This window comes from Fusarium flagelliforme (genome assembly GCF_020744385.1).
Source record: "Fusarium flagelliforme strain FIESC 12 MPI-CAGE-AA-0113 chromosome Unknown B0J16scaffold_1, whole genome shotgun sequence".
NCBI classification, from domain to species: Eukaryota; Fungi; Ascomycota; class Sordariomycetes; order Hypocreales; family Nectriaceae; genus Fusarium; species Fusarium flagelliforme.
The window spans coordinates 6,613,987-6,639,859 of record NW_025763503.1 but is presented as its reverse complement, the minus strand read 5'-3'; the positions used below and the strand labels follow the sequence as shown (position 1 = coordinate 6,639,859).

At 48.9% G+C, this 25,873-nt stretch overlaps 9 protein-coding genes across 9 annotated transcripts; 3 read left to right on the top strand and 6 right to left on the bottom strand.

The window, feature by feature from the left end:
* Nucleotides 1-2,411: 2,411 nt before the first annotated feature.
* Nucleotides 2,412-3,010, top strand: B0J16DRAFT_314785 (uncharacterized protein; the record flags this gene model as incomplete). The annotated part of the gene is made up of 2 exons (XM_046125212.1): nucleotides 2,412-2,634; nucleotides 2,691-3,010. 2 exons carry the CDS (start codon nucleotides 2,412-2,414, stop codon nucleotides 3,008-3,010), a joined length of 543 nt encoding a protein of 180 aa, XP_045990113.1.
* Nucleotides 3,011-3,814: 804 nt separating this feature from the next.
* B0J16DRAFT_314784 (uncharacterized protein) lies at nucleotides 3,815-4,812 on the bottom strand (the record flags this gene model as incomplete). The annotated part of the gene is made up of 2 exons (XM_046125211.1): nucleotides 3,815-3,885; nucleotides 3,933-4,812. 2 exons carry the CDS (start codon nucleotides 4,810-4,812, stop codon nucleotides 3,815-3,817), a joined length of 951 nt encoding a protein of 316 aa, XP_045990112.1.
* A 262-nt stretch (nucleotides 4,813-5,074) lies between these two features.
* B0J16DRAFT_330438 (uncharacterized protein) lies at nucleotides 5,075-9,008 on the bottom strand. The gene is made up of 5 exons (XM_046126465.1): nucleotides 8,254-9,008; nucleotides 7,904-8,206; nucleotides 7,138-7,856; nucleotides 6,938-7,106; nucleotides 5,075-6,883 (listed from the first exon to the last, which is right to left on the bottom strand). The coding sequence occupies exons 1-5, from the start codon at nucleotides 8,574-8,576 to the stop codon at nucleotides 5,311-5,313; spliced, it is 3,087 nt and encodes a 1,028-aa protein (XP_045990111.1). The 5' UTR covers nucleotides 8,577-9,008; the 3' UTR covers nucleotides 5,075-5,310.
* A 203-nt stretch (nucleotides 9,009-9,211) lies between these two features.
* On the bottom strand, nucleotides 9,212-10,453 carry B0J16DRAFT_39193 (uncharacterized protein). The gene is made up of 2 exons (XM_046131956.1): nucleotides 10,101-10,453; nucleotides 9,212-10,051 (listed from the first exon to the last, which is right to left on the bottom strand). The coding sequence occupies exons 1-2, from the start codon at nucleotides 10,212-10,214 to the stop codon at nucleotides 9,497-9,499; spliced, it is 669 nt and encodes a 222-aa protein (XP_045990110.1). The 5' UTR covers nucleotides 10,215-10,453; the 3' UTR covers nucleotides 9,212-9,496.
* A 1,269-nt stretch (nucleotides 10,454-11,722) lies between these two features.
* B0J16DRAFT_280179 (major facilitator superfamily domain-containing protein) lies at nucleotides 11,723-13,728 on the bottom strand. The gene is made up of 2 exons (XM_046123890.1): nucleotides 13,254-13,728; nucleotides 11,723-13,204 (listed from the first exon to the last, which is right to left on the bottom strand). Exons 1-2 carry the CDS (start codon nucleotides 13,563-13,565, stop codon nucleotides 11,918-11,920), a joined length of 1,599 nt encoding a protein of 532 aa, XP_045990109.1. The 5' UTR covers nucleotides 13,566-13,728; the 3' UTR covers nucleotides 11,723-11,917.
* Nucleotides 13,729-13,758: 30 nt separating this feature from the next.
* Nucleotides 13,759-16,081, bottom strand: B0J16DRAFT_39177 (major facilitator superfamily domain-containing protein). Its single transcript, XM_046131952.1, has 4 exons — nucleotides 15,249-16,081; nucleotides 15,174-15,199; nucleotides 14,194-15,128; nucleotides 13,759-14,143 (listed from the first exon to the last, which is right to left on the bottom strand). The coding sequence occupies exons 1-4, from the start codon at nucleotides 15,920-15,922 to the stop codon at nucleotides 13,934-13,936; spliced, it is 1,845 nt and encodes a 614-aa protein (XP_045990108.1). The 5' UTR covers nucleotides 15,923-16,081; the 3' UTR covers nucleotides 13,759-13,933.
* Nucleotides 16,082-16,492: 411 nt separating this feature from the next.
* On the top strand, nucleotides 16,493-18,906 carry B0J16DRAFT_39127 (heterokaryon incompatibility protein-domain-containing protein). The gene has a single exon (XM_046131928.1). It carries the CDS (start codon nucleotides 16,555-16,557, stop codon nucleotides 18,751-18,753), a length of 2,199 nt encoding a protein of 732 aa, XP_045990107.1. The 5' UTR covers nucleotides 16,493-16,554; the 3' UTR covers nucleotides 18,754-18,906.
* Nucleotides 18,907-19,877: 971 nt separating this feature from the next.
* Nucleotides 19,878-22,214, top strand: B0J16DRAFT_330432 (Alpha/Beta hydrolase protein). Its single transcript, XM_046126464.1, has 2 exons — nucleotides 19,878-20,965; nucleotides 21,018-22,214. The coding sequence occupies exons 1-2, from the start codon at nucleotides 20,082-20,084 to the stop codon at nucleotides 22,000-22,002; spliced, it is 1,869 nt and encodes a 622-aa protein (XP_045990106.1). The 5' UTR covers nucleotides 19,878-20,081; the 3' UTR covers nucleotides 22,003-22,214.
* Nucleotides 22,215-22,688: 474 nt separating this feature from the next.
* Nucleotides 22,689-25,015, bottom strand: B0J16DRAFT_39147 (C6 zinc finger protein). Its single transcript, XM_046131936.1, has 2 exons — nucleotides 23,672-25,015; nucleotides 22,689-23,613 (listed from the first exon to the last, which is right to left on the bottom strand). The coding sequence occupies exons 1-2, from the start codon at nucleotides 24,857-24,859 to the stop codon at nucleotides 22,816-22,818; spliced, it is 1,986 nt and encodes a 661-aa protein (XP_045990105.1). The 5' UTR covers nucleotides 24,860-25,015; the 3' UTR covers nucleotides 22,689-22,815.
* Nucleotides 25,016-25,873: the final 858 nt, after the last annotated feature.

Genomic DNA, 25,873 nt, shown 5'->3' with positions numbered 1-25,873 from the left:
CATGCCGTACCTAGAAATAAAAGCTCATCTCGGAGTCTTTTTCTTTTCAGGCTGTATGGGTGTGGTATATAATTGACTATGTATAAGGATATACACTTGCATAAAAAAGATAGATCTCTTCGTAAAGGTCCCATGCATGTCAGCTCATTCATAAACACCATGGATATATCGCAGCTTTTGATCAGTAGTGTAACGGTTTATTCTTTGTTTTTCCGAGCAAAAAAGCAAAGAAAGAAACCCTGCTTCGCTAGTCAAGTTTGCCAAGTCGGCAACGACGGATAGGCGATGCGATGAGGGCCCCTTGTCGTATCCCTTGTGTACCCATCAGTCGATTGAATCAAAGATCCATACATAGAGTCCGAGTTTCTAGCTCAGACCATGCGATCGAGACAAGGACAACACAAACGGTGCCGCAGGGCATGTGGGTTCCTTTCCCATGTGAGTCCTCGGCGTGGCGGTCGGTCGAGAACAGGGCATGAAAAGAGTGAAAGTGCATTTGTCCATGGTAGGAAGGCAGTTAAGTCTCGATCCTTGTTCGTTGACAGCCTTTATTCCCGTTGTGGGCGTTACTGGGCAGAGACAAGCAAGGATTCAGCAGGATGTTATGCGGGGGAGAGGTTGGCGCCATCACTGAAGGGGTGTAGCTTGTAGCCATGGAACTCATCAGTAGAGCTTCTGTTTTGTTTTCAGGTTACGGCAATTGAATAGAGAAGGAAAAGAGGTTGGTAAAGATATCAGTCGAGTATCAACATGTTTCAGACCCTTAACAAGTCAACTTGACCAAGTCAATTGTCGACTCCAGCCCATTTCAACGTCACAGAGAACCAAGAATTGGCAACGTTCTTGTTTTTTTGTTCCTGCATTTCTGATGTTCCATTTCTGGAGCTGTAGTTGTAGTGGTTGGTGACTAAAATCTGCCACACCAAACCTTGAACAACCTGTCTTTCAATGGCTAATGGATGTCTATCATCGGCTTTGCCGCTCAAGTCAGGTTTAGTTTACCCTAGCTGAATGAATGGATGACAATCAATCGGCCCTCGGGTCATTGTCAGCATGTGACCCTCCCAGTTCAATAGTGATGTACAGTGATAGACCACTGTAATTACGGCACTTCTTCGAAGATTCTTCAATGGCTAAAATCTAAAATAGCGTCGATTGGATTTTCTATATACCCGCGATAACACAGGTCTGCCAAGTATCCCAAATTAAATATTGAACCACTTTTCCCCGGAAGATCCATTTAGCGATGAAACTGAGTATCCGTAAACCATTATTAATCCTCAGGGAAAAGGGATGCACTGTTCATTATCCGGCTACAAGTGGACCAGCATTCTCCATAATCAGATACAAAATCATTCATTACTCGGGAAGGGCCATAGCGATATAAACCGTCTCCTCTTAGCTTCAGGTTGGACGGAGATTTCTTTGACTAATGGGGAAAGGGTCGGCTTTTCTTGACTGGTATGCCACTAGACCCCTGATCTAAACTGCTCAAGTGGACAGTCAAGTACTGTACTTGCGGATATCATCAGGTGGATGGAGGCCTATCTACTTGTTTCTACTCATCTTTTCTTAGCACTTTCAAGTACCAATCTATCTATCTCTTTCTCAATAGCCCCTTTCCTCTTTATCTGTGTGCCTGATCTAGTTTCTTCAGTATCCACGATTGGAAAGGCTAGTCGTACATGAGTAATGTAATGAGTACCTTCTTGGTTTGACCTCATATCCGCCGCACCCTGTAGTAATAGAGTTTCTGTACAGTACAGTACAGCTGGCTCTCCGCATTCTCTCGCCCCCAGACTTTTTTTTAACAAGGTATCATTGTCCCCTCGTCGATCTACTCGGCCGTGTGTGTCGAATTCGGTAACCGGCCCCGTTGGGCCTCGTTCTCCAACGACATAACATGTACCATGCAATGCCATCCAGGAAACTCAATATGTATGTAACATTTGGGCCTTTTGTTCAACCACCCCCTCGTCACTTAATTCCCTGCTATTACTCTCAGACCTCATTGGTTCAGGTCCCTCAAAACTAGCCTGGCCCGGGTCGTCGCGAGTACAGTCCGACCACCAACTTGTACTCCACACACACTTCTGTCTAGTTGTTGGCTAAGGAATAGTGTTGTACTCGACCTCGAGAACCAAGAACAAGACTCAAGATGCAATTGTAGCTGCAGCTAAGAGGCTGGAGCTTCTCCGTTCCCTGGAAACCGTCCGACGGCGATCCTAGTTCGAGCTGTTGACTACGGATACATAAAGCCTCATCCTCATCCTCCTTCAACCTCTCTTTCTTTCCTCCTCATCCACTCGCTTCCATTGGACCATCAACTTCAGCTTTTGCCTTGCCTCTTACACTCGTTGCCTCGCCCAACACACCAACAAGTTCAACAAGACTTAATCAACATATTCAAAATGAAGTACTCCGTCGCTTTCGTCGCTCTCGCCGCCGCCGCTGCCCAGGCTCAGTCGCTCGCCGACGTCCCCAAGTGCGCTATTCCTTGCCTTGACAAGGCTATCGAGAGCAAGACCAAGTGTGAGACCACCGACCTCGCCTGTATCTGCGAGAGCTTCGACGAGGTCCGCTCTTCCGCTACCTCTTGTGTCATTGACGAGTGTGGCTCCGACGTTGCCATCAGTAAGTTTCCCTCTCGTATCTACGACTATGGCTATCATATACTAACCAATCTCCAGACGAGGTCCTCCCCGCTACTGAGGGTCTCTGCAAGGACCCCCCCAAGGAGGAGTCCAAGAAGGAGGAGTCCACCTCCGTCAAGGTCGTCGTCTCTACCTCCGTCGAGGCCGTTGAGACCACCGCCGCCGCTACCACCACCGTCGCTCCCATTGTCCCTACCACTGTTGTCGAGGCCACTCACAGCACCCCCGTGGCCACACCCACCAAGGGCAGCGGCGGTCAGGAGCCCGCTCCCACAGAGGTTGGCCAGAACAGCGCCTCCGGCATCAAGGGTCTCGGTGCCCTCGCCATGGCTGCTTTCGCCGCCCTTGCTCTGTAAAGAGTTTGATTCATCAGCCAGTCATTTATGGAAGCCAATTTCCCTAGTAGGTGAAACGAACGGGATAAGAGGCATTGCAATGAGTTGAAAGCAGGATATGGGATATGTATATGAGAATTGGGAAAGCTATCAGCATTCGATTCACAGGTTAATAGTAATGGTCTTTGACCACCAGAACATAGGCGAATATACCAGTGATAATACCTCAATATTTTCTCTCTTCCAAATGACTTGTTTGTCAACATTGTGAATAAATAACAGCCACCAAGTGCCTGATCGTAGATCGCGATCACACCACTTGGATCGAGCTGCATTGTCATCGGCCGAGAAACCCAGTCACTCAATGCTTACTCGCACCACTCACCCACGTTTCCCCTTCTCCAAGTGGCTAGCCTCACCTCAGTGGTCGACGTCTGTCCGTATTAGGTGCAGTTCCCTTTCTGGACCACATCCCGAAGGCTTCTTTGTCTAGTTCAATAGACCTGCCAAGAGGCCATCATCCTTACGCGTCCTCGATCTTCTTTTGGTGCGGTGCGGGGGAGCCGGTAAGCGATGTTACCCTGAAAATAGTCCAGGGGTGGAAGAGAGAAGCATTCTGTGGCTGAAAGAGACTTTATATCGTGATCCAATGAAAGAGGGTTTGTTATGCTTAACTAGGTACCATGTGTCTTGTATTCATGGTCAGCTTCGTATATGCAATCGTAGCCCAATGCTCACAGTACACGTCTAATTATTGATGATTGTCTTTACTTCAATAACATCTCGTGAGGCTTGAAAGCCATGTTTTCACCAAACACTCGTCTCTTATTCGCTTCTGTGTCCTTCGATCTCCTCAACCCATTCGCATACCCTTCTCGCAACCTCCAGACTCGCATCTAAACTCATTAGCAAGCATCAAAATACCTCGGGAGATTCCACTTACCTTCTCTCGTGCAAAATGCATGTGGAATATCCCCATCATCAACCACAATTCTTGCCATCTGTCCTCTTCGCTCTATAATGCCCTTTCTCTCGTTGTCATGAATCCAATGATCCTTCTTCGCATAGAACAAGAAGAACCGCGGTACTCCGTTCTCTTCTCCAGCCGTAGCCCATAGCTCTTCACTCCATTTCTCCTCGCTGATCATCTCCAGCTCGGCCAACCCCAGATGCACAGATTGCAACACACCATCTCTGCTCTTCAGCCATCGCGCCGTGACGTCCGCGCTTGCAGGTGTGAAGCCCAGCAGGCGTTGCACAATCCACGTCACGGTTGCGACGCTTAGTAACCCCAAGAGTAGACGCGCGAGTAGCGATGCTACGCTATCAAGGAACGGGATGATGCGACCCAGCAATACGAATTGCACACCATTGGAGGAGCGAGCCAGGTGCGTCAGTGTTGGAAACAGCAAAAACCCGTGGCGTAGTTTGAGATGTGGCGCTCTCTGGGGGTTCTTCATATGTCGATGGAAGATCTCGACCGCGATGTATGACCCGACAGAGTGGCCCATGAGTATCACAAAGTCATATCCCTCTCCCTTTGCCGCGATCTTGTCGTACATACCCTCGACCTGCCCATCAAGATCCCAGGGTTTGTTGCCCGAACTGAATGGCGTATGGTCATCGTCGCTGAATCCCAACAAGTTGGTGCCATATATGTCGTACGCGGTGTTGGTCTCAATTTTGTCCAACAAGCCACGTAGATTGCTGAGGAAGTCGGTGTAATACTCGATAAGACCGGGGTTACCACAAATGTAGTAGATGAGGGCCTTGCTTTTACTTCCTTGAGAACGCTCTGAAGGAAGCCATATTTGAGGGACCATGATCTGTCAGTGTGAGTGTGAAACTGAAGTTTTAGCGAAGGAGATAAGAGCGTTGGTGGATGCAATTGCGTAGTTTTAGGATCCGAGCTACCCGGTAGAACAGAGACCATTGCGCAATAGGCAACCATATAGGTGAACCGACTCGATCAGTCGTAGAGTCCAAATCTGACAAGCATTTGAGCTTTAAATTCTAGCCATACACTTGATTTTGTGCTATGGTGGTTACTGACGAGCTTCACATGGATATAGCAAACGTGCTTCATCTTCATCTCAGTCATATTCAACAATTATATTCGTTGCGGCGCTCAGGTTACTCGATCATTAAACAATGGGCCAAACCAAACTAACGCGACCAAATCGGTCCCAAACTCCCTGTCCATGGCTAGCACCACATCACACAATCATCCAGACTCATGAGCCACTCTAAAGATGCACTCGGCCGAGTCTACCAGGTCCTTCATGCATGTGTTGTTCGTGTACTATCCTCCTGTCCATTACTTAAACTTTGTGAGTCTTGCGAACTTCTACAAGCCCCACGTTCTTCTTGGTGACGGCTGCCCACGTAGGCATATACTTGAGAAGTTCATCGAGAGCTGGAATCGTGCCAGGGGTGTTGGCGTCGCTCCATGCGCAGCTGACTGTGACTTCAAGACGATCTGCTGACTGGTTTGCTGATCTGGCCTTTAGTTCTCCGTCTTCCACTATCTTGCTCTCCTCTTGTTCCGATTCTGCCGCTGCAGTCAACGAGTTGCGCTCGTTGAGGTAAAGATTCAAGGTCCAAGGCCGGTCGCGATCACGTCGCCAGAGCTGAACACTGCTGAAACCCTCCGAAGGGAATTTTCCAAAACGAGGGTCTCGTGCGCTTGCACCGTCAACGGCGAATCCGTAGATCGGCCGAGATGTGCGAACATAGCAAAGTCTGGAATCAAGAGCGTCGATTCTAAGCCTTGCTTTCGATTCATTGCTGCCGTCAACTGTCTCGATTGAGACCAACTGCTTGGGAGACTTGTCCTTGTACAAGTTGGGTGTTAGAGAAGAGGCGTCGTACTGGCAGTCCGTCAGATCTCGCCCAACAGCAGGCTGGCATTTGATCTCCTGCCCGGTCGTACTTGGCAGGGAACGAATGACCGAGCGTGCATAGTCCTCAATGCCCACAATGGAGACTGTGTCAGTGCCGTTATCAAGATCTACTACCTGTTGGAAGTAAAATTTGAAGCGGTTGTTGGCGGAGAATGGGAATGCCACCAGGTTGTAAATCAGGGTGCCAACGAAGACAAAGAACAAGAACATGGGCACATGGTGGGTGACTCGATGCATGAAAGGTGTAAGCGGCAGCAACAAGAAGATGCTGAGAATGCCCAGAGACAGAACAGGGACGAGGAGACTACCGCCGTCAGTACCCGTCATCTGTGTAGCAGTCATCACAACGAGTCCGAGATTGCCAAACAGAATCACAGGGACTGGAGCCAAAAAGAGGAATTGTAGGATCCAAGTCCAAGTAGGAAGACGTCCAGACCAACTCTGCTCATGCTCAAAAGGCTGGTATCGTCGCATACTAGGCGGGGAGGGTGAGTTCTCGGCAACCGAACGACGATATGTGTTGGCGAATGATGTCGGAGCGTTGGAACCGTAGCCGGATTCATTAGCTCTAAGAGGCGTAGTCTCGGTCGCGTCTTCATCGCCGTCGTCACCGTCCTCAGCCTCAGCTTGGGCAGGTTCATTCTCTGTGTGAGACCTCGATTCTTGTTCAGTGCCTCGGCTCGAAACATCGCGCGCCTGATGCGCATCATGGAGCTGCAGAGCAAAGTCATGCTTGCTAAGCAGAGCAAACTGCTCTAACAGAGAAATCAACAAAGCCAGGAATATGGCTGATTGGAAGAAGACGGTTGGATAGAGGGCACCGATGTGCATGCGATCTTCTGCCACGGCACAGACAACCTGTATACCCCAACCAAGAGCGAAAAGCCAAACAAGCACGAAGCCACGGTGCAGGGCACTCGGGCGGACGAAAGCAGATCCACGCATGATGAGCCAGAAAGAGAAGTAGAAGATAGACAAAGTCATGGACCACCTAAGATATCCTAATGTTAGTTTATGCATAGGTAAAATGTTGATGGCCACTTACACAGCATAGCCACTGCTGTAGATGATCAGTGGATTGAACTTAGCAACCAAAAGCGTAGCTGCGATAGTTAATGCTCCAGCAAAGGCGAGCGCAAAGGGGAAACGGAAGAAGCCCTTCCAACCACCCATCGTGACCGGATCATCGTTAATGTCGTAGTGCATCTTGATATCTCGGGCGAAGAAGTAGTACTTGTCGTTTACGTACTAGGATATACGTGAAGCCAATAAGAACGAGAGGAGTAGCGACAAGGAGCGTCAACGACCATGCAAAGAGTCCTCTGAGTGCGAATACGGCCCATGCAGATCCGAAAATATCGAACCAGACACCTTCAGCCTGCTTTCCATTTTGAACGAGATCGGAGTTACCATCAGATCGATCACCGTTGAAGATGGTACCAGTCGTTTTCGACAAGTGCTCTGTTGAAGCAAGAGCAGCTGAGAGCATGTGCCAGATGCTGTTAACAGATGTATGTCGGGCATCGTCCTGGTTCGTATGATAGCGAGCACGAGGCGCATAAAAGGCGATATCAAGTCCACGCTGCCCGAAAATGTCTGCAAAAATCTCATAATCGGTTGCGCTCTTAATAACGCCTCTTTCAAAGGCATTGGCAGCAACAACGGATCCGAGCGGATGGGGGCTCTTGGAGTATGCTTTGGCAGCCTGCAAATCAGTAGTACGGAAAAGCAGAGCTCGGCCGCCTGCTCCAGCACCTTCAAGGTTGACAAATGTATGGGTGAAATGCAATAAGGGACTGTAGCCGAAAGCTCTGGCGCCGAGAAGTCCATCCTCTTCAGCGTTGTTGAAGAGCAAAACTATGCCATTCTTGGGCTGGCGTCCTTTGAGCGTGAAATAGCTCAGAAGCTGAAGCATCGAGACGCAAGACATTCCATCGTCGGTGGCACCATAGCCGGTGGAAACGCTGCAATCATTAGCCAACATAGTGCATCGCGGACGAGGACTACTTACGAGTCAAAATGACAGTTGACAAGGACACCTCCCTGGCCTCGGAACTTCTTATACTTGGATTCATCGCGCCACCATTCACCTTCAGGGTCTTCTTGGCCGTGAATGTAGACATAATAGTTGTTTCCTTCAAAATACTGTCCCAGCCATGTTCCTTTGTTGATGTTCGAGCCCAAGCGCCTAGCGGTGTTGTAAGTCCAGGAAACATTGGAGGTTCTGTCATCGAAGAGAGTGGCTCCACGAGGCTTCGCCTGTACTGTCTCTTCGGGGATATCAAGGGAATCTAGGTTGTCAAGAGAAGAGGCTCTGCTCGGCGTTAGCAGACAGCCGTCATTGCGCAATTAGATACTAACCTTGAATGCCAGTCTACACCACCGATGCTCTCAGTTGTATAAGAAAGGTCGTTTCGATCCAGAATCTCTTTTGTGCGGTTGATGAGAAATTCGCGAACTCGATCATTTTCGTGACTGTTGTACGGATGGTAAGTGCGACTAATGGCTTGCAAATCCAACCACGCCTCAGTAAGATTAAGGCCCTGATACAGCGAGCGATCAGCCGGAGCCGGAGGAACAGTCTCGTGGACCCATATGAGAGGGACAGCAAGGGCGATATATATGATAGTGGTCCAGAAAGTCACGGGCCCTGGCCGAAAGGCAAGAGGATTCTTAGCCCTCATGATTATTGAGATGCGTTTGGGATGGAGGCTGAGGTAATCTGAGTCGAATGCACGACGCGCCTGTGCGTCGCGAAGCGGAGAGAAGAGTCTAGGTAGCGTATGTAATAATTATAGTTGTAGAACCATTGTTAGGACTAGAGTCAACGCGTAATAGTGAAGAATGAAGCACGTAGGACAGAAGCCAAGAGGATGAAAGATAAGACAGTGAGGGAGAGGTAGGCAGATGGAACAAGGATTTAGATCAGATGACCCTTGTTAGTAGATGGAAACAAAAGAAGAAGGTACAGGAAAGAGCCCTCGAGCGCGACTTCCACAGCGCGTCGCAAACCTTTTTGAGACAAACCCAATATCAAAGTATCGAGTCTCGAAATAACATGAAGTTTGTAGGACTCGACGAGAACAAGGTAACTCTCATCGATTAATATCGATTGCGTCGCTTCCGTTGTCACATGGCCCAAGCTCCCTGTTCCGGCAATCCAGAATATAGGTACGTACAATGACGCCAGAACCACTGCAATGCGGGGTCTACAGCACCTTTAAGCATGCATGAGCTGCATCGATTATCAACGTGCATAAACTGGGTATTTTACATTTCGATAAGCATGTCATCCATTTCACTTCAATGGCCAAGTCACAGTGGAACGATATATATGAACGAAAAGACTTAATTATCAAGTATTTGCCTACGCGATTAGTTCCATGCTTCGAAATGAATCATAACTAGCTGCAACACACGGGTTGATCGTCAGAACTCATCATACTGAGCAGTGAAATACAAGCTTAACTTGCAGTGGTTAGTCGCTGCCACGTTAGAAACGATCGCTTATCCTCCTTCCTATTATCCGGGTCGATAGAACAATCTTCAATCTCTGGTCGAATGTTTACATTATGTCAGAAACTCGCAAACCCAATGATCCTCGTTAGTTTCCTGGGGGAGGAGGCGGGGGCTGGTCACTGGGAGGTGGTGGAGGAGCGTCGCCAGAAGGCGGCGGGGGAGGAGGTGCTGCACCGGCATATTGTTGGATGAAGGCGTTAAGGTCGCCCAGACCTGGGGGAGCACCAGGAGGAGGGGGAGGAGCCGCACCACCGGGAGCAGCGAGGCCAGGAGGAGCGCCCATTCCAGGAGCAGCTCCGTAGGCACCGTAGGCAGCGTAAGCGCCATACCCACCCTGAGTTCCGGGAGCTTGTTGCTGCCAGGGAGCAGCAGCGCCTGAAGCAGCGCCATATGCCTGACCATAGTAGCTGTCGCCGTTGTTACCAGCTTGTTGATCTTGGTTACGGCCACCACGGTCCCGAGCCCAAGGAGCTGCTGATCCTCCTTCGTTAGAATCTTGGTTACGACTGCGCCATGGTGCAGGTCCACCGGTAGGACCTCGTTCCCAGGGCTTCGCATCGCCGCCGCTCTGGCCACCAGGGCCGGCCTCGATACGTGCAGGAGGTCCGGAAGATCCTCCGCCAAGCTCTTGCATGAGTTGCTAGGATTTGTTAGCGTTGTATGAATGTGATGCATAGGATATTACTTACCTCGTATTCACGGTCGACAGCATCTCCGCCATCGATACGACCAGCAGGGCGGGCTCCTGCCTCGCCGTTACGCCAGCTGGCACCACGCTGGCGGTCAGGACAATCGCGAGCCATGTGACCCGCGTTACCACAGACGCGACAGATGATGCTGGCAGTGTAGTTCTGCTTCTCAGGGCAGTCGTACTTGCGGTGACCGATCTTGCCACAGTTCTGGCAAGCCTGGTTCTCGTCGTCTCGAAGGGTACCGTTGAGTGCGGCGAGTTCTCGGAGCTGGTTACGCTTGAGTTCGTTCTGACCTTCGGGAATAGACGCAGCCTAGATAGTTAGTGAAAGTTCTGTGAAGATTCGATATTTACTTACAGTCTCGATGACGTTGTGAATGAGCTTCTTGGCCTTGTTGACCTTGTCCTCGGTATCGGCCATGATGAGACAGTGCAGATCCTCTTCCTGGTTACTGGCATGCGCGGCATCAGACCGGCCTTTACCCTCCTTGACGGAGCCCTTGCCACGAATGGCGATCTTGGCACCTGAGTCTCCCTCCATTTTCTTCAGAGTGTTACCACGAGGGCCGATAAGTAATCCAACTTTAGTACGAGAGAGCTATTGTTAGTATCTGATTGGTAAAGATTAGATGAACGGGTAGAGGGTTAGTCCATTCGATGAAGGACCAGATCTCGCAGCACTGGGTGTATGCCGACGAGTCTGATCAAACTCCAAAAGGAAGACAAAAAGCAAGGACAGAATATTGGTAAGTAGGGTTAAAGGGTTAGCAATCATACTGAAGTTAATCTCCGGGTAATCGTTGACAGGAACGTAGACCTTCTCCTGGGTCTTGGTAGGCCTGCGGTAGTCCTGAGGAGGATGGTAGTTAGGAATGGTCTTCATGGCCTTCTCAATGAGCTTGTGGCGCTCATCTTCCAGTCGCTTTCGGTATCGGTATTCTCGTGTGTTGATACGTCGGCCGTGGTTGTCGTACTGGGGTGCGGGAGAAGGTGATCTGCCGCGTGTTAACATTGAAGAGGTAAAAGTAGGGGACAAGACTTACCGATCACCATCAGCTGGGACAACATCGTCGATGCGAAGCTTCTGGGAGATTTCCTCGATTCGCAAATGCAGCGTGTAGGCCTCGAGCTGCTCGCTTGTCATGTTGGACAAGATAGCAGTGGGCAAGCCCATGAGGCCAGCGGCTTTGTTCTCGGATGCATCACCCCATCTGTTTCGCTTCTTTCGTCGTCGGGGTCCGTCAGATTCGCCGCGAGGTTCAGGATCGCGTCCTCGCTTCAGGTCGCGATCAACAACTGCATCGCCACCATCAAATTCCTCTTCCTCGTCCGCAAAGCGGCGCTTGCCAAGGGGGATGTTGTTGGAACCGGTGATTCCTTGGCTTCTCCACGACATTTTCGATAGCTGTACGGTTAGAGTTTGATGCTTTCGAAAAAAAAAGTAGATGATACAGGAGAAGAGAGCCAGGTCTTTGTCCTAGCGTCAAAAGTTCAAAGTGGGTGTTTCGATGCTTCCAAATCTGGGGCCACTTGGCGGACTCGGCGAAACGTTCAGCCAGCAGACAGACACGTGACCTTTCTCAATATGAGCAGCTCGCAATCCGATGTCTGAATCAGAGTCACATTAGCCAGAGCTAATTTCTGAAAGTCGGGGGATAAGTTTTTATATGTGTTTAAGAGGCTGCTGCCTGGAATCCTGATTATCCTATCAAAACAACACATAATCATTGGATGCCAGCCATGGAACCATGGATGTTACCAAATGATGGTTTAGGCTGCACACCACCTCGCATTTCGATACAAAAAAGTCCGAGACTATAATCGATATCTAAATCCAACAACTTGCCAGTCTGTTACATCTTCTGACTCTGTTGTTGAATTACTATCATCCTCCCCTCTAACAAATCCTCCTGAGCCAGCACTCCCCGCAACACCCTCTGCTTTGATCCGTCTTATATTCAACTGTTTGAGATAAATTCTCAAGCACAACGCGCAGAGTATAGCTAAGCTATAACATATTGTTATTGCTTGGAAGGCGGTTTCATATAGCGGATCCTCGGATTTGAGGAAGAAATGCGGCCCAGCCATGTTTCCAAGGCAGTATGTGGCAAATAACATGGCTGTTATGGTCATCTTCTTGGTGACCCCTCTGTAGTTGGACTGCACAAGAGCCATGTTAAGAGGCATTGCCGCAGAGCCGGTTGAAAGGAGAAAGTACGCAACCAAATGCAGGCTTTGTGGCACATGATTCCGCCTGTAAATGACAGCACTGCCCACAACACAGGGCAGAATTACCGCAATGATCAAGAGACAGTTCAGAGTACGGAAGCGACCAGCTAAATGGCCGCTTCCTGCAATTATACCAGCTGAAAGAAGAGAATAGGGTGTGTTGATCAACGTAGACTGCAAGTTAGTGAATCCAAAAGATTCGACGACAATATTGGCAAAGCTTTGAGAGCCACCGTTCGGGATCTGGGTAAATAGTTCGATACCAACAATGAACCAGGACTTGGGATCAATCAAGCATTCGCGCACCTGATCCCATCTCCAGCGCGTACCCTCAGTCTTACCGGTACCAGAAGTGGACACGCGCTGTGCTGCGACTTTTCTCTCTTCTGGTGAGAGAAAAGTAGCCTTGGAGATATTGTCTGGAAGGAAAAGGAACAACGGAATGGACCAAAGAAAGGTCATGGTGCCCAAAATGATGTACATCCATCTCCACGGTCGTATTGTCGTGCTCTCGATATGCCCGATTCCGAACGCGAGTAAACTGGCGACCAACCCTCCAACAGAATTCCCAGAGAACCAAATCCCTACACGAGCTGGCATCTCGTCACGAGTGTACCATGTAGAGGTGAGAAACATGAAAGCTGGTGTTATTGTCGCTTCCGCGATACCGAGTAAGAATCGCATGGTCAAGAGACCGCCAAAGTTCTGACATGCGGCAGTAAACACAACAACCAAGCCCCAGAATATCGTGTTTACTGTAATGTATTTTCCAGTCGGCAGCCGTGCGACAAGAACGGTGGTTGGGTAAGTCCACAGGAGATAACCCAGGTAAAAGACGCTTCCTGCCCAGCTGTACTGTTGACCTTTGAGATGCTGAGACGCTATCAGTGGTGATGTGCCAAAATTGGACTGACAAACTTACGGTATCTTCACGTAACCCGAATACAGCCGCACTAGACAATATGACCTTGTCCATGAAATTGAACATGTAGGTTATGAATAGAAGAGGAATAATGGCACGGTCTATCTTAGCCAACGTCCTTTTTCCCGCCTCATCATCGATAACATTTTGGTGAAACGACGTCTCTTCATGTGTCGAAGATCTTGGGTGGTTGCGAAGCAAAGGTGTAGTAATGCTTTGGTCCGGTTCCTGTGCGATGGATACGTTTGAGGGACCATCGAGTGATGAAGCATTCCTCGCGGTCGAAAGACCTGTAGAACGTGGTTTACTCATCGTGATGATGTCGCCTCGCTGTGCAAGCGGATATGTTGCTATGATCGTTTGATAACTTCATCTGATACAGTATAGTACAATGTAGAAGGCCTGCGAAAACGGAATTAGACGTATTCGCATGCTATTGGTAAGAGATACTTGTGGTGATTGAGCCCGATAATGAATTCAAGGTGTCTGAGCGAAAGTGCGAATATTTCTCGTATACTGTGCTGTACACAACGGGTGCCAATGACAAACCTACTGTGCTCGTCCATGAATGAAAGATTATAAGAAATAGAACGTGATATTCCGGGTTTAAGGGTGCTATATCGGGTATTCTATTTTGACAAAACTACAGGTCGCCTTCTCAGATAACCTCTTACAAAATGTCAGCTCGGGGGAGTATCCCTAGCGTTTGGAGTGACACTTCTCAGTTCGTGGTTCTCGTTGTTTTCTGCCAAATTCGCAGCACCATCTGCTGCAGTCTCTACTTGTGTTTTGTTTTTAATACCCAAGTGCGCATCTTTCCGCTCTTTGCTTAGGTGCTGTGCCCTCATGAAGAAACTGAGTAATAGTCCACCGCTCGAGAATACAGTATACTAAGAACCATTAGTTAGAACATTAACAAGAGCAACACAGTTCGACTGACCATTATCCACATTTTATCGAGAGAGTGGAAGAATGCGGCTCTCACAATAAGCTGTGACTCCGCAGGGAGCGTTTTGACCAGATCAACACTTGCAGATGCCGATGCTCCATCGAATACCTTGGCGAGTTCAGGGCCCAGTTTGTCCACAAGCACTTGATTCCCTGCCTTCATCTCATTTTGAAATAGAACACCTCCAATGACCACAGATATAGCTGTTGCGATAGTTCTGGTAAAGCCCATTGAGGTAGTAGCTGCTGCCACATCCTCATGCGGCACCACAGCTTGAACCGATAGCAGAGGTCCCTCAAAGTTCATTCCTACACCGATACCAGTCAATAACTGGAAACTAGCAAGTTTTGCCCAGTTCAAATGCATATCGAGGTTGATCATAAGCCCCATACCCAAAGTCATAATGATCAATCCAATACGTGAGACCAGAAGATACTTTCCACTGAATTGGATATATGCTCCCGTAATTGCAGCAGATATGGAAATAGAAAGAATGAATGGAAGAAGGTAGATACCCGACTGGAGTGGGCTTGCCAGAAGAACTGCTTGGAAGTATAAGGGGAAGTAGTAAGCAACACCCATAAATACGAAGGCATGGAAGAAGGTAACAGCATAAGCTGCTGATGATGGCCAACTTTTGAAGATGTGCACCGGTATCACAGGATATTCGGCCAACTTCCATTCGTTCCAAACGAATAGAAGTGCAGTGATGATACCAAAGACGATGAGGCAGACGACCTTCGCTGAGTCCCAGGGTTCGTAGACTCCGCCCAGATATAGGCCCAGTAGTAACATCAGAGTCCCTCCAACTATGAGGAAACTACCTGGCCAATCGACAGCTTTGAGACCTGCCCATACAGGAGTGTTCGGAGACGGCAATTTGAGAATGAGAAAAAGTAGAACAAAGACTGCGGCGGTAATAGGTACTAGAGGTGTCAGTCATGATACAAGATTTACGCATAGAAACTTACAGTTGATCCAGAAACACCAGCGCCAACTGATGATAGTCAATAAGAAAAGTCCCCTTTCAGATAATGTGTACTCACCTAAGTTGGTCCGTGAAAGCACCTCCAAGAATAGGGCCAACACCAGACGCAACTGCCCACACGATCGATGTTAGGCCATAGTATAAACCTCGATCCCGCTGCGAAAACATATCGCTGATACAGATGTTCACCAACGTCTGCATGCCTGCAGCGCCCAGCCCTTGGATAGCACGCCCGGCAATAAAGACAGTCAGGTCATCGACCAGTGCACACACAAGACTTCCAGCAAAGAAGATAACATTGGCGACAAGTAGAATAGGCTTTCTTCCCCAGATATCAGAGATCTTCCCCCACGATGGTGTTGAGGCAGTGTGTGCAAGGACAAAGGATGTGCCGATCCAGGTATAGCCCGAGTCAGAAGCAAAATGAGCCGCGATTGTTGGAAGAGCAGTTGAAACGATTGTTATTTCGAGAGCAGCGAGGAACACGCAAGCGCAGAGGGAGACCATTACCACAGCGATTTGCGCTAGGGTTCTCTTGGATTTGCGTTCTGCAGGTTCAGATCCGCTGGAGTTGACAGGAGAATCATTATTATCTCCTGGAGAGGGTGTTGTATTCCCCAGTATGGTACTGGCTCCATGCTGAGAGTGAGATGGTCCAGAGTTTCCGACATGGATGTCAAGTTCATTGGATTGTGTGAGCGTCTTAGAGGCCATAGCTATCGTTTGCGACATGACTGTAGAGCGGGGAGTGGCAATTGTTGGTGTAGTTTTGATCGATGCGGGAGACAGATGGGCTTATATAGCCGTTGGAGATTCATAAAATAACATTTTCGACTCCATGCTGCCCCTAATGTTGGTGGTTCATTCATAGGTTGTCTTCAAGGTAATGTGTGTCGCTGACAGGATGAGACCCGCTCATGAATGCGATCGCATTCAAGGGTCCCGGTCCCTGCCAGAATGAGTGGGACAGTGGTCAGGGAAGGTCCGCTCCCGCCTCCCGTGCATACCTAGGTAGGTAGTCCCATGTCGGATCAATCCTTCCTCGATTAATAAGAAACACAAACTTCAGTTCTGTCTCCTGTCATTCAACTTGACACTTCCATGACCGATCCCTGTTGAGGCGTATTAACTTTCTTCAAGACATCCGCCGAAATGCAGTTGACATGGCCTTGCTGGGTTTCTCAGCTGAAACGATCACATTGGGGAATGACAGCCTACCAATAGTTATCAAACACTGGGCTATGCCAAAATGCCTTTCTGAGAGCCTCGCCTGGTGATAACTAGGACTCAGCCTCAGTACAAAATTGATCTCGCTCCCATTTGATCCTGCCTCTGGACCAGAACCTGTCAACATTGTTCCCAAAATGCGGCTGCTTAACACGCAGACTATTCAACTGGAAAGCTTTAATGGCAACGAAGACGATATCCCACCATATGCTATCCTTTCACACACATGGGGAAACGACGAAATCACGTTCCAGGATGTAACGCAACAGCCGCTCGAGGAGCTTCGTCGACGTGAAGCTTTCTACAAAGTCCAAGAATGTTGCGCACAGGCTCGAAAGAACGGTTATGACTATGTTTGGGTCGACACATGTTGCATCGACAAGACTAGCAGTGCAGAACTATCCGAAGCCATCAACTCCATGTTCAAGTGGTATCAACAGGCTTCCATATGCTACGCCTTCTTGGTCGATTTCGACACTACCTTGTCTCATGGTTTCACCGAAGATTCTACTGGTAGATTTGTTCGTCTAGAATCCTCAGATACTTCTTTCTTCTCTAGCCGCTGGTTCACAAGAGGATGGACATTGCAGGAGCTTATAGCGCCTCGCCATGTCAGCTTCTTTGACAAATGGTGGATCAATTTTGGCTCTAGGGATGTAAATCTTCTTGATCGCATCTGTCAGAGAACAGGCATATGGCCTCAATTGTTTGACGAGCCTCGATGTTTGTGTTTTAAAACCTACCCCTGCCCTCCAGTCCGCGATGGTGTCTGTCGACATTGTTTGAGCCCAGATACGCTCCCTCAAACGCTCGAGTCATTCACAATTTCTGTCAAGATGAGCTGGGCATCATCCCGCGTTACGTCACGCAAAGAAGATTCTGCTTACTGTCTTCTTGGACTGTTCAGCTTGAATATTCCAATGCTCTACGGAGAAGGAGACAAAGCTTTTCTGCGACTTCAGGAAGCCATAGTTCGGCAGGCGAAAGACCAGTCTATCTTACTATGGCGTGATGAACTGTATCAAGCGTCGATTGGTCGTATTCCTGGATGTTTAGCACCTTCGTCTTCTGTCTTCAAAGAACCCGTCCATATTGTTGGGCGTCGAGTCTTCAAGAGAATGAATCGGATCTTTGATATCGATTTTATGAGCTCCATTACGCCGATAGAGTTGACTGATACCGCTATACAGATGGATTTGTGGATCTGTCCTTGTACAGTGAGTGTTTACAATCCAACCACAATGGAGTGGTTTGACCAGAAGCTCTCCTTGGGAATACTGGATCTTTCTTATGACGATGACTACCTCGTTCGCCCTGCACTGCTTCTTGAACACTTGGGCGCTATAAACTTGTACCGACGCCTATATCATAACTTTGTTGTTCCTGTTGATCCCAGGCAGATTTACGACAGCCTTGAATTAACAACCAACCATGCCAGTTCGGGAGCATCACTACTCCCAAGATTTGTGGATACTCTGCTACACCCTTCTGTGCTCAAAGTCAGAAGATATCTCAATCAAGCTGTCCAGAAGAACGTCGGCATTCTGCGACATCCGAGTCCTGACAACGCTGTGAGCCTGGGCCCTTTATTTAACGTGGGCCCAAAGACTGGACCAGTTTATCTCCTTGCCAAGACGATAATGATGCGATACACTTCCAGGAGAAAGCGCATGTTCGATTACGCCGTGAGAAGTGGTGGTAGTCACCCTCCATTGAGTAACTACGATGCCCATGCAACCGAGATCCCCTCCCCATGGGTCTTTGAGAAGTGTCAGCATTCTGGAGTTGATCGACACTTGGGTGGCATCCATTTTGTGAGCTTCTACATCAACAAAAAAGGCAACTCCCATACGAACAATGAGGGCTCATGTGGGCAGGTGGCAATAATATGGGGGATGCATCGCGAAGTGACAGCAGACGGTGCAGGCTACACACCTTGGAAGCCTTGGTGTCGTGTTTTCAACATGCCCGCCTTCCTTACTTACGCTCGCACATCGAACTCTGATTTGAAACCATCTCAGTTGTACCATGGAAGTCACGCTCTCCACCCTTCCGAAATTCAGAACCGGTTGGAAGATCAGCGACGTCAATTGTGTCTTGCCAACTATGAACAGCTGTATATCCCCCAAGAGTCTGAAAACAAGGCTCTATTCCCGGACTCTTGTGAGGATGATTGGACGGAAGATCGAATGAATGATATCGCGAATGATCCAGTGATGGATACTCACTTGACAATCAGGCTGGCGGTGACTGAAGGTTTGGGTCGAAGGCTATACGAGGTTCAGTTCGACATCGACCAAGTGAAGAGAACAGTAGAGCCCTTTGGTGACCAGTAAAGAGGGTTCGTGGAAGCAAGGATGCGGCATAGACAACTCTCATGAGCTGTTGGCAATAATTGTTTCATACCAAAGTGTCATGCGTTCAAGCTGCGTATGAGACAGGAACTTCCATACGGTTCCTGAGAACCACGTCGCAAACTCCTACTTGTGGCTCACAGAGATCTCTACGCTACTGTTACAGATGCTTACCAATGCAACTTACACGTATTGGTACAAGGATTGCTTGCACCAACTGTTCATTGCGGTGAAGCAGTTCGACGTGACTCATTTGACACGCATCTCAGTACTAAAGTAGTTCTGCAAATGCCTGTCGCCAGCGTTGAGTGCGCGATTGGCCGAGGATCGGAGTATCCTTACAGTTACTTGCTTGCATTACTATACTTTAGTCAAGCCTCGTCTATATCGATGAATATGGAGACTCTCCATCGGACTCCAGATCGGGGGGATCCGGCTCAAAGACGTTCATCCATAAGGCTTCATCATAGGGCAGAAAATAGCTTGAAGCTTATTGGTGTTCTTTTGACGACTCCAAGATTCAAGCACCAGAAGCTCACGCTAGCACCCTCTTAAATTCTGGAGGTGTGAACAACCCTCGAATCACGTCATACAAAGTCAATGTCTTAAAGACTGAAACATAACTCGATCAAAGGTTCAAAATCGCCTCAGACAAAGTCATTGACTCACCCAGCCATAGGGTTAGAACCTCGGAGCTGCAAGCACATTGCCGCCCGTTTACCAACCCCTTGTTAACGGCATCAAATAGAAGCTGCATTCAGCTGCAGAGTCATCCAATGTTTAACCTCTTCAGAGTCATTTCTCGTGCCTTGTCAGAGCTACGTGGCATTGATTGGTGTGTCGTTGACGAATGGCGATGCTGGAAAGCCATTTTACAGGGGTTTGTTCTGCGCCACCCATGCATTCGCTTGTTTAGTCAAGTTCGCTAAGGGCTTTCTTATCTTTAGAGACAGAATAACAGCTACACCTTACAACGCATCAGAGGAGGATACTGTTGCGGAATTAATGCTTCATGCAGTTCGACAGGGGAAAGATCGACCGGGCTGAGGATGCCCCGCTAGCAAAAACACTCAATCATAACGATTGCTAAGAATATCCTCTCCTCCACTGCCTCGGTCGGGTCATGTGTGAGACTATTCATGATTCTCGCCATCTTCCTCCTATTCTTTCTTTGTTTACTGTTTTTATCTTCTCCATAGAGCTTGTACACACACACCTTTTTGCAACTCCTGCTTTGTGTGACTGCGGCTTCTTTCCCGCCTGAAATGTAAACATCCTTACTCCCCTCACCCTCCAACTCGAATCTCATCATGGGTTGGTGGTTTACTTCTTCGGCGTCTTCTTCCAAGAAGAAAAGATCGAAGAAGTCAAGCTCAAAGACCAAAACTTCCAAGCCCTCTACAGCAAACCCTTCTATACCCAAACCATCATTTACAGATCCCCCAAACGTTTATCGCCAAGTTTATCCTCCCCCAGGATCAAATCAATCTGGTGTTGCTCGTCCTGCTCTACCGGCACCAAAGCCAAAACCATCACAGCAACCGCCTTCGTATCCGTACAGCAACCAAAATGCGGCGCAATCGCAACCTCAATTCCAGCCAGCCGGTTACCTCACTGCGCCGCCAAGCTGGAATGGTTACCAGCAACCAGTCGTGGTAAATCACCACTACCACATCTCTCACCAGGCGTCGCAAAACCTTGCGCCTGTGAACCCTCCTCAGTACCACACCATCAACCACCATTCTCAAGCTCTTGCGCCGCCGCAACATAATCTCTCGTCAATGCACTCCCAGCCAAACTTCACTTCTTCGTTGAACCGCTTCACAGGGTCAATGGCGAATATGGCCAAGGAAGCAGCCCCGCAGCTATACGATGAAGGCCTGTCTGCTTGGCACGGCTGTACGCAGATCGCACAGTCGACGAATGCGCTGTACGACCGGTTTAATGATATCATGACTTTGATTGATCATGAGAAGCTATGTGGAAATGAGAACAAGCTCTTCAACTGCGCGCCGGTTCCTGAACAGCATGTCGATGAGAAGGGTCTTAACAAGAAAAAGCACAGGGATAACAAGGATAACAAGGACAAGCAGTCTTGCAATGTCGCTGCTTCGGTCGTGTCGGGCAACTACTTCTCCAAAGTTGAGCAATACGCAAACTCCAAGCTACCCATGGACCTCCACACGCTCTCTTTGTACGTCACACATCACCGTCGCATATTACAAGTACTCATCTAACATGTCTAGGCACATGCCCACTTGGCCTCTCCTATGTCTCGCAGCCCAATACTCTCAGCGCGTCTACGAAAAACCCTCCGGCTCCGAGAGAGATGCCCACGTTTCGTCCGACTGGCTTGCAGGTCCTAGACAAACCTGCATCAAGTCCGTATCCGTCGACAACCGTGGTACCATCGTCTTCGCCATCCGTGGCACGGCAAGCTTCATGGACTGGGCCGTCAACCTCAAATCGGTACCCGTCAGTCCTGCCAACTTCCTCGATGATTCGGGCAATCTGTGCCACGCAGGCTTTCTGTCTGTTGCCAAGAAGATGGTCAAGCCTGTCGCTGCGCGGCTGAGACAGCTTCTACAAGAGGATCCGGCGAGGTCTGCGTACAGCCTCTTGATTACAGGACATTCTGCGGGTGGTGCTATTGCCTCCCTGCTATATTCCCACATGGTCGCCCAAACAAGTGAGGCGAAATCCGAACTGAACGTTCTGACGGAGCATTTTAAGAGAATCCACTGCATAACGTTCGGCGCACCACCAGTGTCTCTCCTCCCACTCACCAAACCTGACGCCCCGTCTCTCAGAAAGAGCGTCTTCCTCAGCTTCGTCAACGAAGGCGACCCTGTCGTCCGCGCCGACAAGGCTTACGTTAAAAGCCTCCTCGACCTGCTCTCCTCACCACCACCCTCCTCACATCACAAGGACACAAAATCTAAGCAGCGCTCGCGCTCTTCCTCACGCACAAAGAAACCAAAATGGAAAGTCCCACCCTGCACGCTCAGCAACGCCGGCAGGATCGTCGTGCTGCGCTCGGGAAACCCTCATGCGAAACCCAAGGACCGCAAGACTGTCAGAGAAAGACTCGACGAGGGCGTCGTGGCTGTCACCTGTCATGATGAAGACTTGAGGGAAGTCATCTGGGGCGATCCCGTTTGTCATCTGATGAATTTATACGCTGAAAGAATCCAGGTGCTTGCCATTCGGTCCGTGACCGCCAAGCACTAAGTCTGAAAATATTGAAAGATTGGTTTACGAAGTAATGACGGTTTTTGTTTTGATATTGGCGTTTAGTTATTATACCTGACGACTGGAAAATGAGATACCAGAAAGAATACCCATAAGTGTTAGTTACATGAATACATCACAGCTCCTACATTTTTAAAAGCATAAGGCGGACAATACAAGTTGAAGGCTTCAGTTTAAAGTTATATCCTTAACGGGTCATAGAAACGTCATTCTCTAACCTTGAGAGTGCTCAATACTGGTCTAAACCAGCGTGAAATCACAAAGTGTCTGAACTACCTCCTCTCTTACTATCGGCAGTCAATTTTCATGATAACCAAAGGCCAGGTTCCTGTCACGAATTCCATGTCTTGAGCTCGGAGATGAGTTTCAAATATTGTTAAGATAAAAAACAAATGAGTAAAGTTTTATTCCTGGTGTCTATAACAATTCCATCGGAACACCTTTCCTTCTTAACCATATAAGGGTCTTTTCGCTTGGCACAGTTCATCCCATACCAAAAGACTCCGATTTCACTCTTTAGTGGGCATAACATAAACATCAAACAAGAGCCCTATCCTTCTTCCTTGCCCAAACTCCTCAAGTGGCGATGACATAAAAACTCCAGAGCGCCTACCATGCGATCGACTTTGATTCGATCCCCGTGAAATTAAAAACAATAAGCAACCCAGCCCAACCAGCTAACGTCGCAATTATCAGTGCGAAAAGTTCGTAACAAGAAAAGAAAAGACGAGTGCTTGTAAATCGGTACCAGCCAGTAGCTCGATCGTTTCAAGACTCGGCTTTTATGCCACGTTACCGTGGTAGTGTATTGAAGTCAAGCCCACCGGGCATTGATCCCATTGCGGATAGGGGAGTCTGGCCAGGCATATTGAAGCTGCTCTGGCGTGATGGTTGGCGTATACCACTGTATAGAGAACCTATACCCTGATTCAGAGATGGGGCATTGATGTTCTGGTTAGGTATCCCCTGCAATTGAGGTGGATTGTTCAATTGCTGCTGTTGTTGCATGTTTATGGCATTAGGCGGGGCTGGGCCACCCATAGGACTCATGACCATATCGGTCATGTTAAAGGCGCCCATGTTGTTAGGATTGTAGTCCATGCCTGGGGACATGACGGTACCAGGGGAGCTGACAAAGTTCTGGGGCATATCGTTGCCTAGTTGGGAATTTGGTGGAGAATTCGAGTGATGGGAGTGATGAGAATGAGGGAGTGAGTCAGGACTATTGCCGCTCATATCCTCATACTTGTTGTCATATTGCTCCATGGGCATGCTGTTGTAGTCGTTCATGGGCATATGGGCCATGCCAGCATTGCCAAAGCCATCGAAGATGTCGGCGGGCATTCTGTTGTAGTCGACAGCCTCAATTGGTGCGTTGAGCAACTTCGGGTCAATGATGCGAGGGACAATTTCTTGAACCTTGCTCAACAACAGAGGCACAAACTGGAAGTGGTCATTGCCGATGGCCATGCAAATGCGCCAGAGTATCTGAAGGTATTGCTCGGGACCAGCAGTTGTCGGACTGCGCGAAGGAGGTGCATTGGTCAGGTAGGGAATCAAGTCCAAGGTTACCTGGATCAGCTTGGGAATCTGTGTGTGCGTGTTAGAAGAGACGAAAGAACCATAAGAGACGAAAGAAAGTACGTACCAAACCAGAGTTCACCAACATTTGATATTGGGAAGTGGGGAAATTGGAAAGCAGCTGGGAGACTCTGAGCCCAGATTCCTGTCCTTCGGTGACCTCCCACAACATTTTTCGAAGCCAGTTTTGAACACCGCTATAGTTGGAGGGAGGGTATTGTTGAGGAAGGACTTCCCGGAGACTAGTGTTCAGAGAAGTGATAGTCTGAGCATCAAGGTTGCGGCAACCAAGTCTCCAAGCATTAAGGAAAGCGTCATCAACATTTTGATAGACCCCGCAGAGGTTGAAGAAATTGTTGTTGACACTAGGATTGAAAGGGTCGTCGGTTGGGCAGTCACCATTTTGACCGACGTGAAGAGTAGCTTGAAGGGTGACGGGATAGCTGCGCTGGAGGGCATACGCTCGTTCAGCATTGTGGAACAGCCAGAAAAGACGGCGTCGTCGGATTGAATCGATATCTTGCTGCTGGTAGTTCTCCTCGTTGCCCATGCCTGACATTTGAATGATGGTTGTGCCCTCTCGGAGATAATACCAAGCGCTGCTATGATTCTCCTGGGCGTAGTAGTAGGCAAAGATGAAGAAGTTGGTAGCCAAGACGTTAAGGCTGGGCTTCTCCCAGTGCTCGAAACCCTTGACGTCCTGACCCTTACGGACTCGTATGCACTCTTCAATAAGTATGGTACTGGCTGCAATATTGGCACCGTAAGGCATGTCCATATTGTTGTAGTCGCCCATCGGGAAGGCCATGCCTGGTTGAAGCATCATGAAAGCGCACAGAGAGGTGAATAAGCAGTACGTGTCCGGATTTCTCTCAAGACTCGGCATCTGGCTTTCGATCGTCTCACGGTGGAGGATAGGAAGTTTCGTGTATACGTGTTCGAAGAAGAAGTTGAGACAGCTCTTGGCGATGTCGTGGGTGAGCAATCCAGGTGTTGGATTATGATGCGTAATTGGTTCAACCTGGACACCATTTATTCTGGCCTGGACTTTGACTGGTAAACTGGTCATGCGTTGATTCTCTCTCAGCTCGCTGATAACCTTAGCGCGCGACCCCTTGGGTCCCTTCTTCTGAGGAATAGCATTGTATGTGCATTGAATGTTGGCGGTACCACAGTTTCGGCAGGGACTGTTGGAGTCACATTTAACCTTGCGACGATGGCATCCATCGCAGGCCCTCTTCTGTATAGTACCCATGACGAAGGTTAAGTTGATAACGGCCGGGGCAGATCTTCGGAGCAGGCGATGGAAGCGGTACTAGTAAAGCACGACGAGCTCCCAGGTTGATGAACGGTACACTGTCGGCAGAGCGTTATGTATGCTCGGTCGACAATATGATAAGCTTAGGATGATGGATCGTGGGGAGGAAGCAAGCCAGCGAGCCAAAGTCTGGGGATTTTGCGGGGGCAGCCGCGACAAGAAATGTCGTTTTCGAAGGTATATTCGGGGCGACTTAGAATTCAGGCGGGGAGATTGGGAGATTGGTGAAGACGAGACGAGCGTGCATGCGTTATTCGGCCCTTTCGCAATGGATCATAATGCGGGGGGTTGCTCGCGGGGGGTGATCTTTGAGTTTAAGAGGCGCAGGAATGTCGATATTCGGAAGGTCGAATTTTGGTCGAGTATGGAAACGAAGGGTAGACAAAGTCGTGGTGTTTTTTGGTTGATGTCGTTGTGTTGGACAGGGGAGAGTGTGGATGTGAAGGGGACGGGAGAGGGAAATAGGAAGGGAAGGCAAGAGTAGGAATAGGAATAGAATGAGGTGAGAAGCGGGTTCGCAGGAGAAGGAGATTTCGAGGAAACGACCGGGGGTGGACGCTCGTTCAAGTGGAGTGGGACCTCAACTGGAGGTGAGGTACGTACAGTTCTGGTCCAAGCTGTAGTGCTGTACTGTGCTGAACTGTACAGCGCCAACCAGTCAGTGGTTGTCCTGGAGCACTTCTGGGGGTGGGACAACAGAATTGCGGGTAGAAAGTATCTCTGCACGTAAAATTTGCGTGAGAGATACGTGAAGATCCAATTTTCACTCGTACCATCTGGTTCTCAAAAGCCAAGGCACAAGCAGCCAACCGCGTAGGCGAACGGGTGTTGGAGCCAAAACAGGAAAGGTGTCAGGAAGAAATTAGCAGGCACCATAGCACAGTGCTTGAAAACCAAGGATTTGATGGATGGACCAGAATGGAAGCCAGGGGACAGGAGGTTGGCCAATAT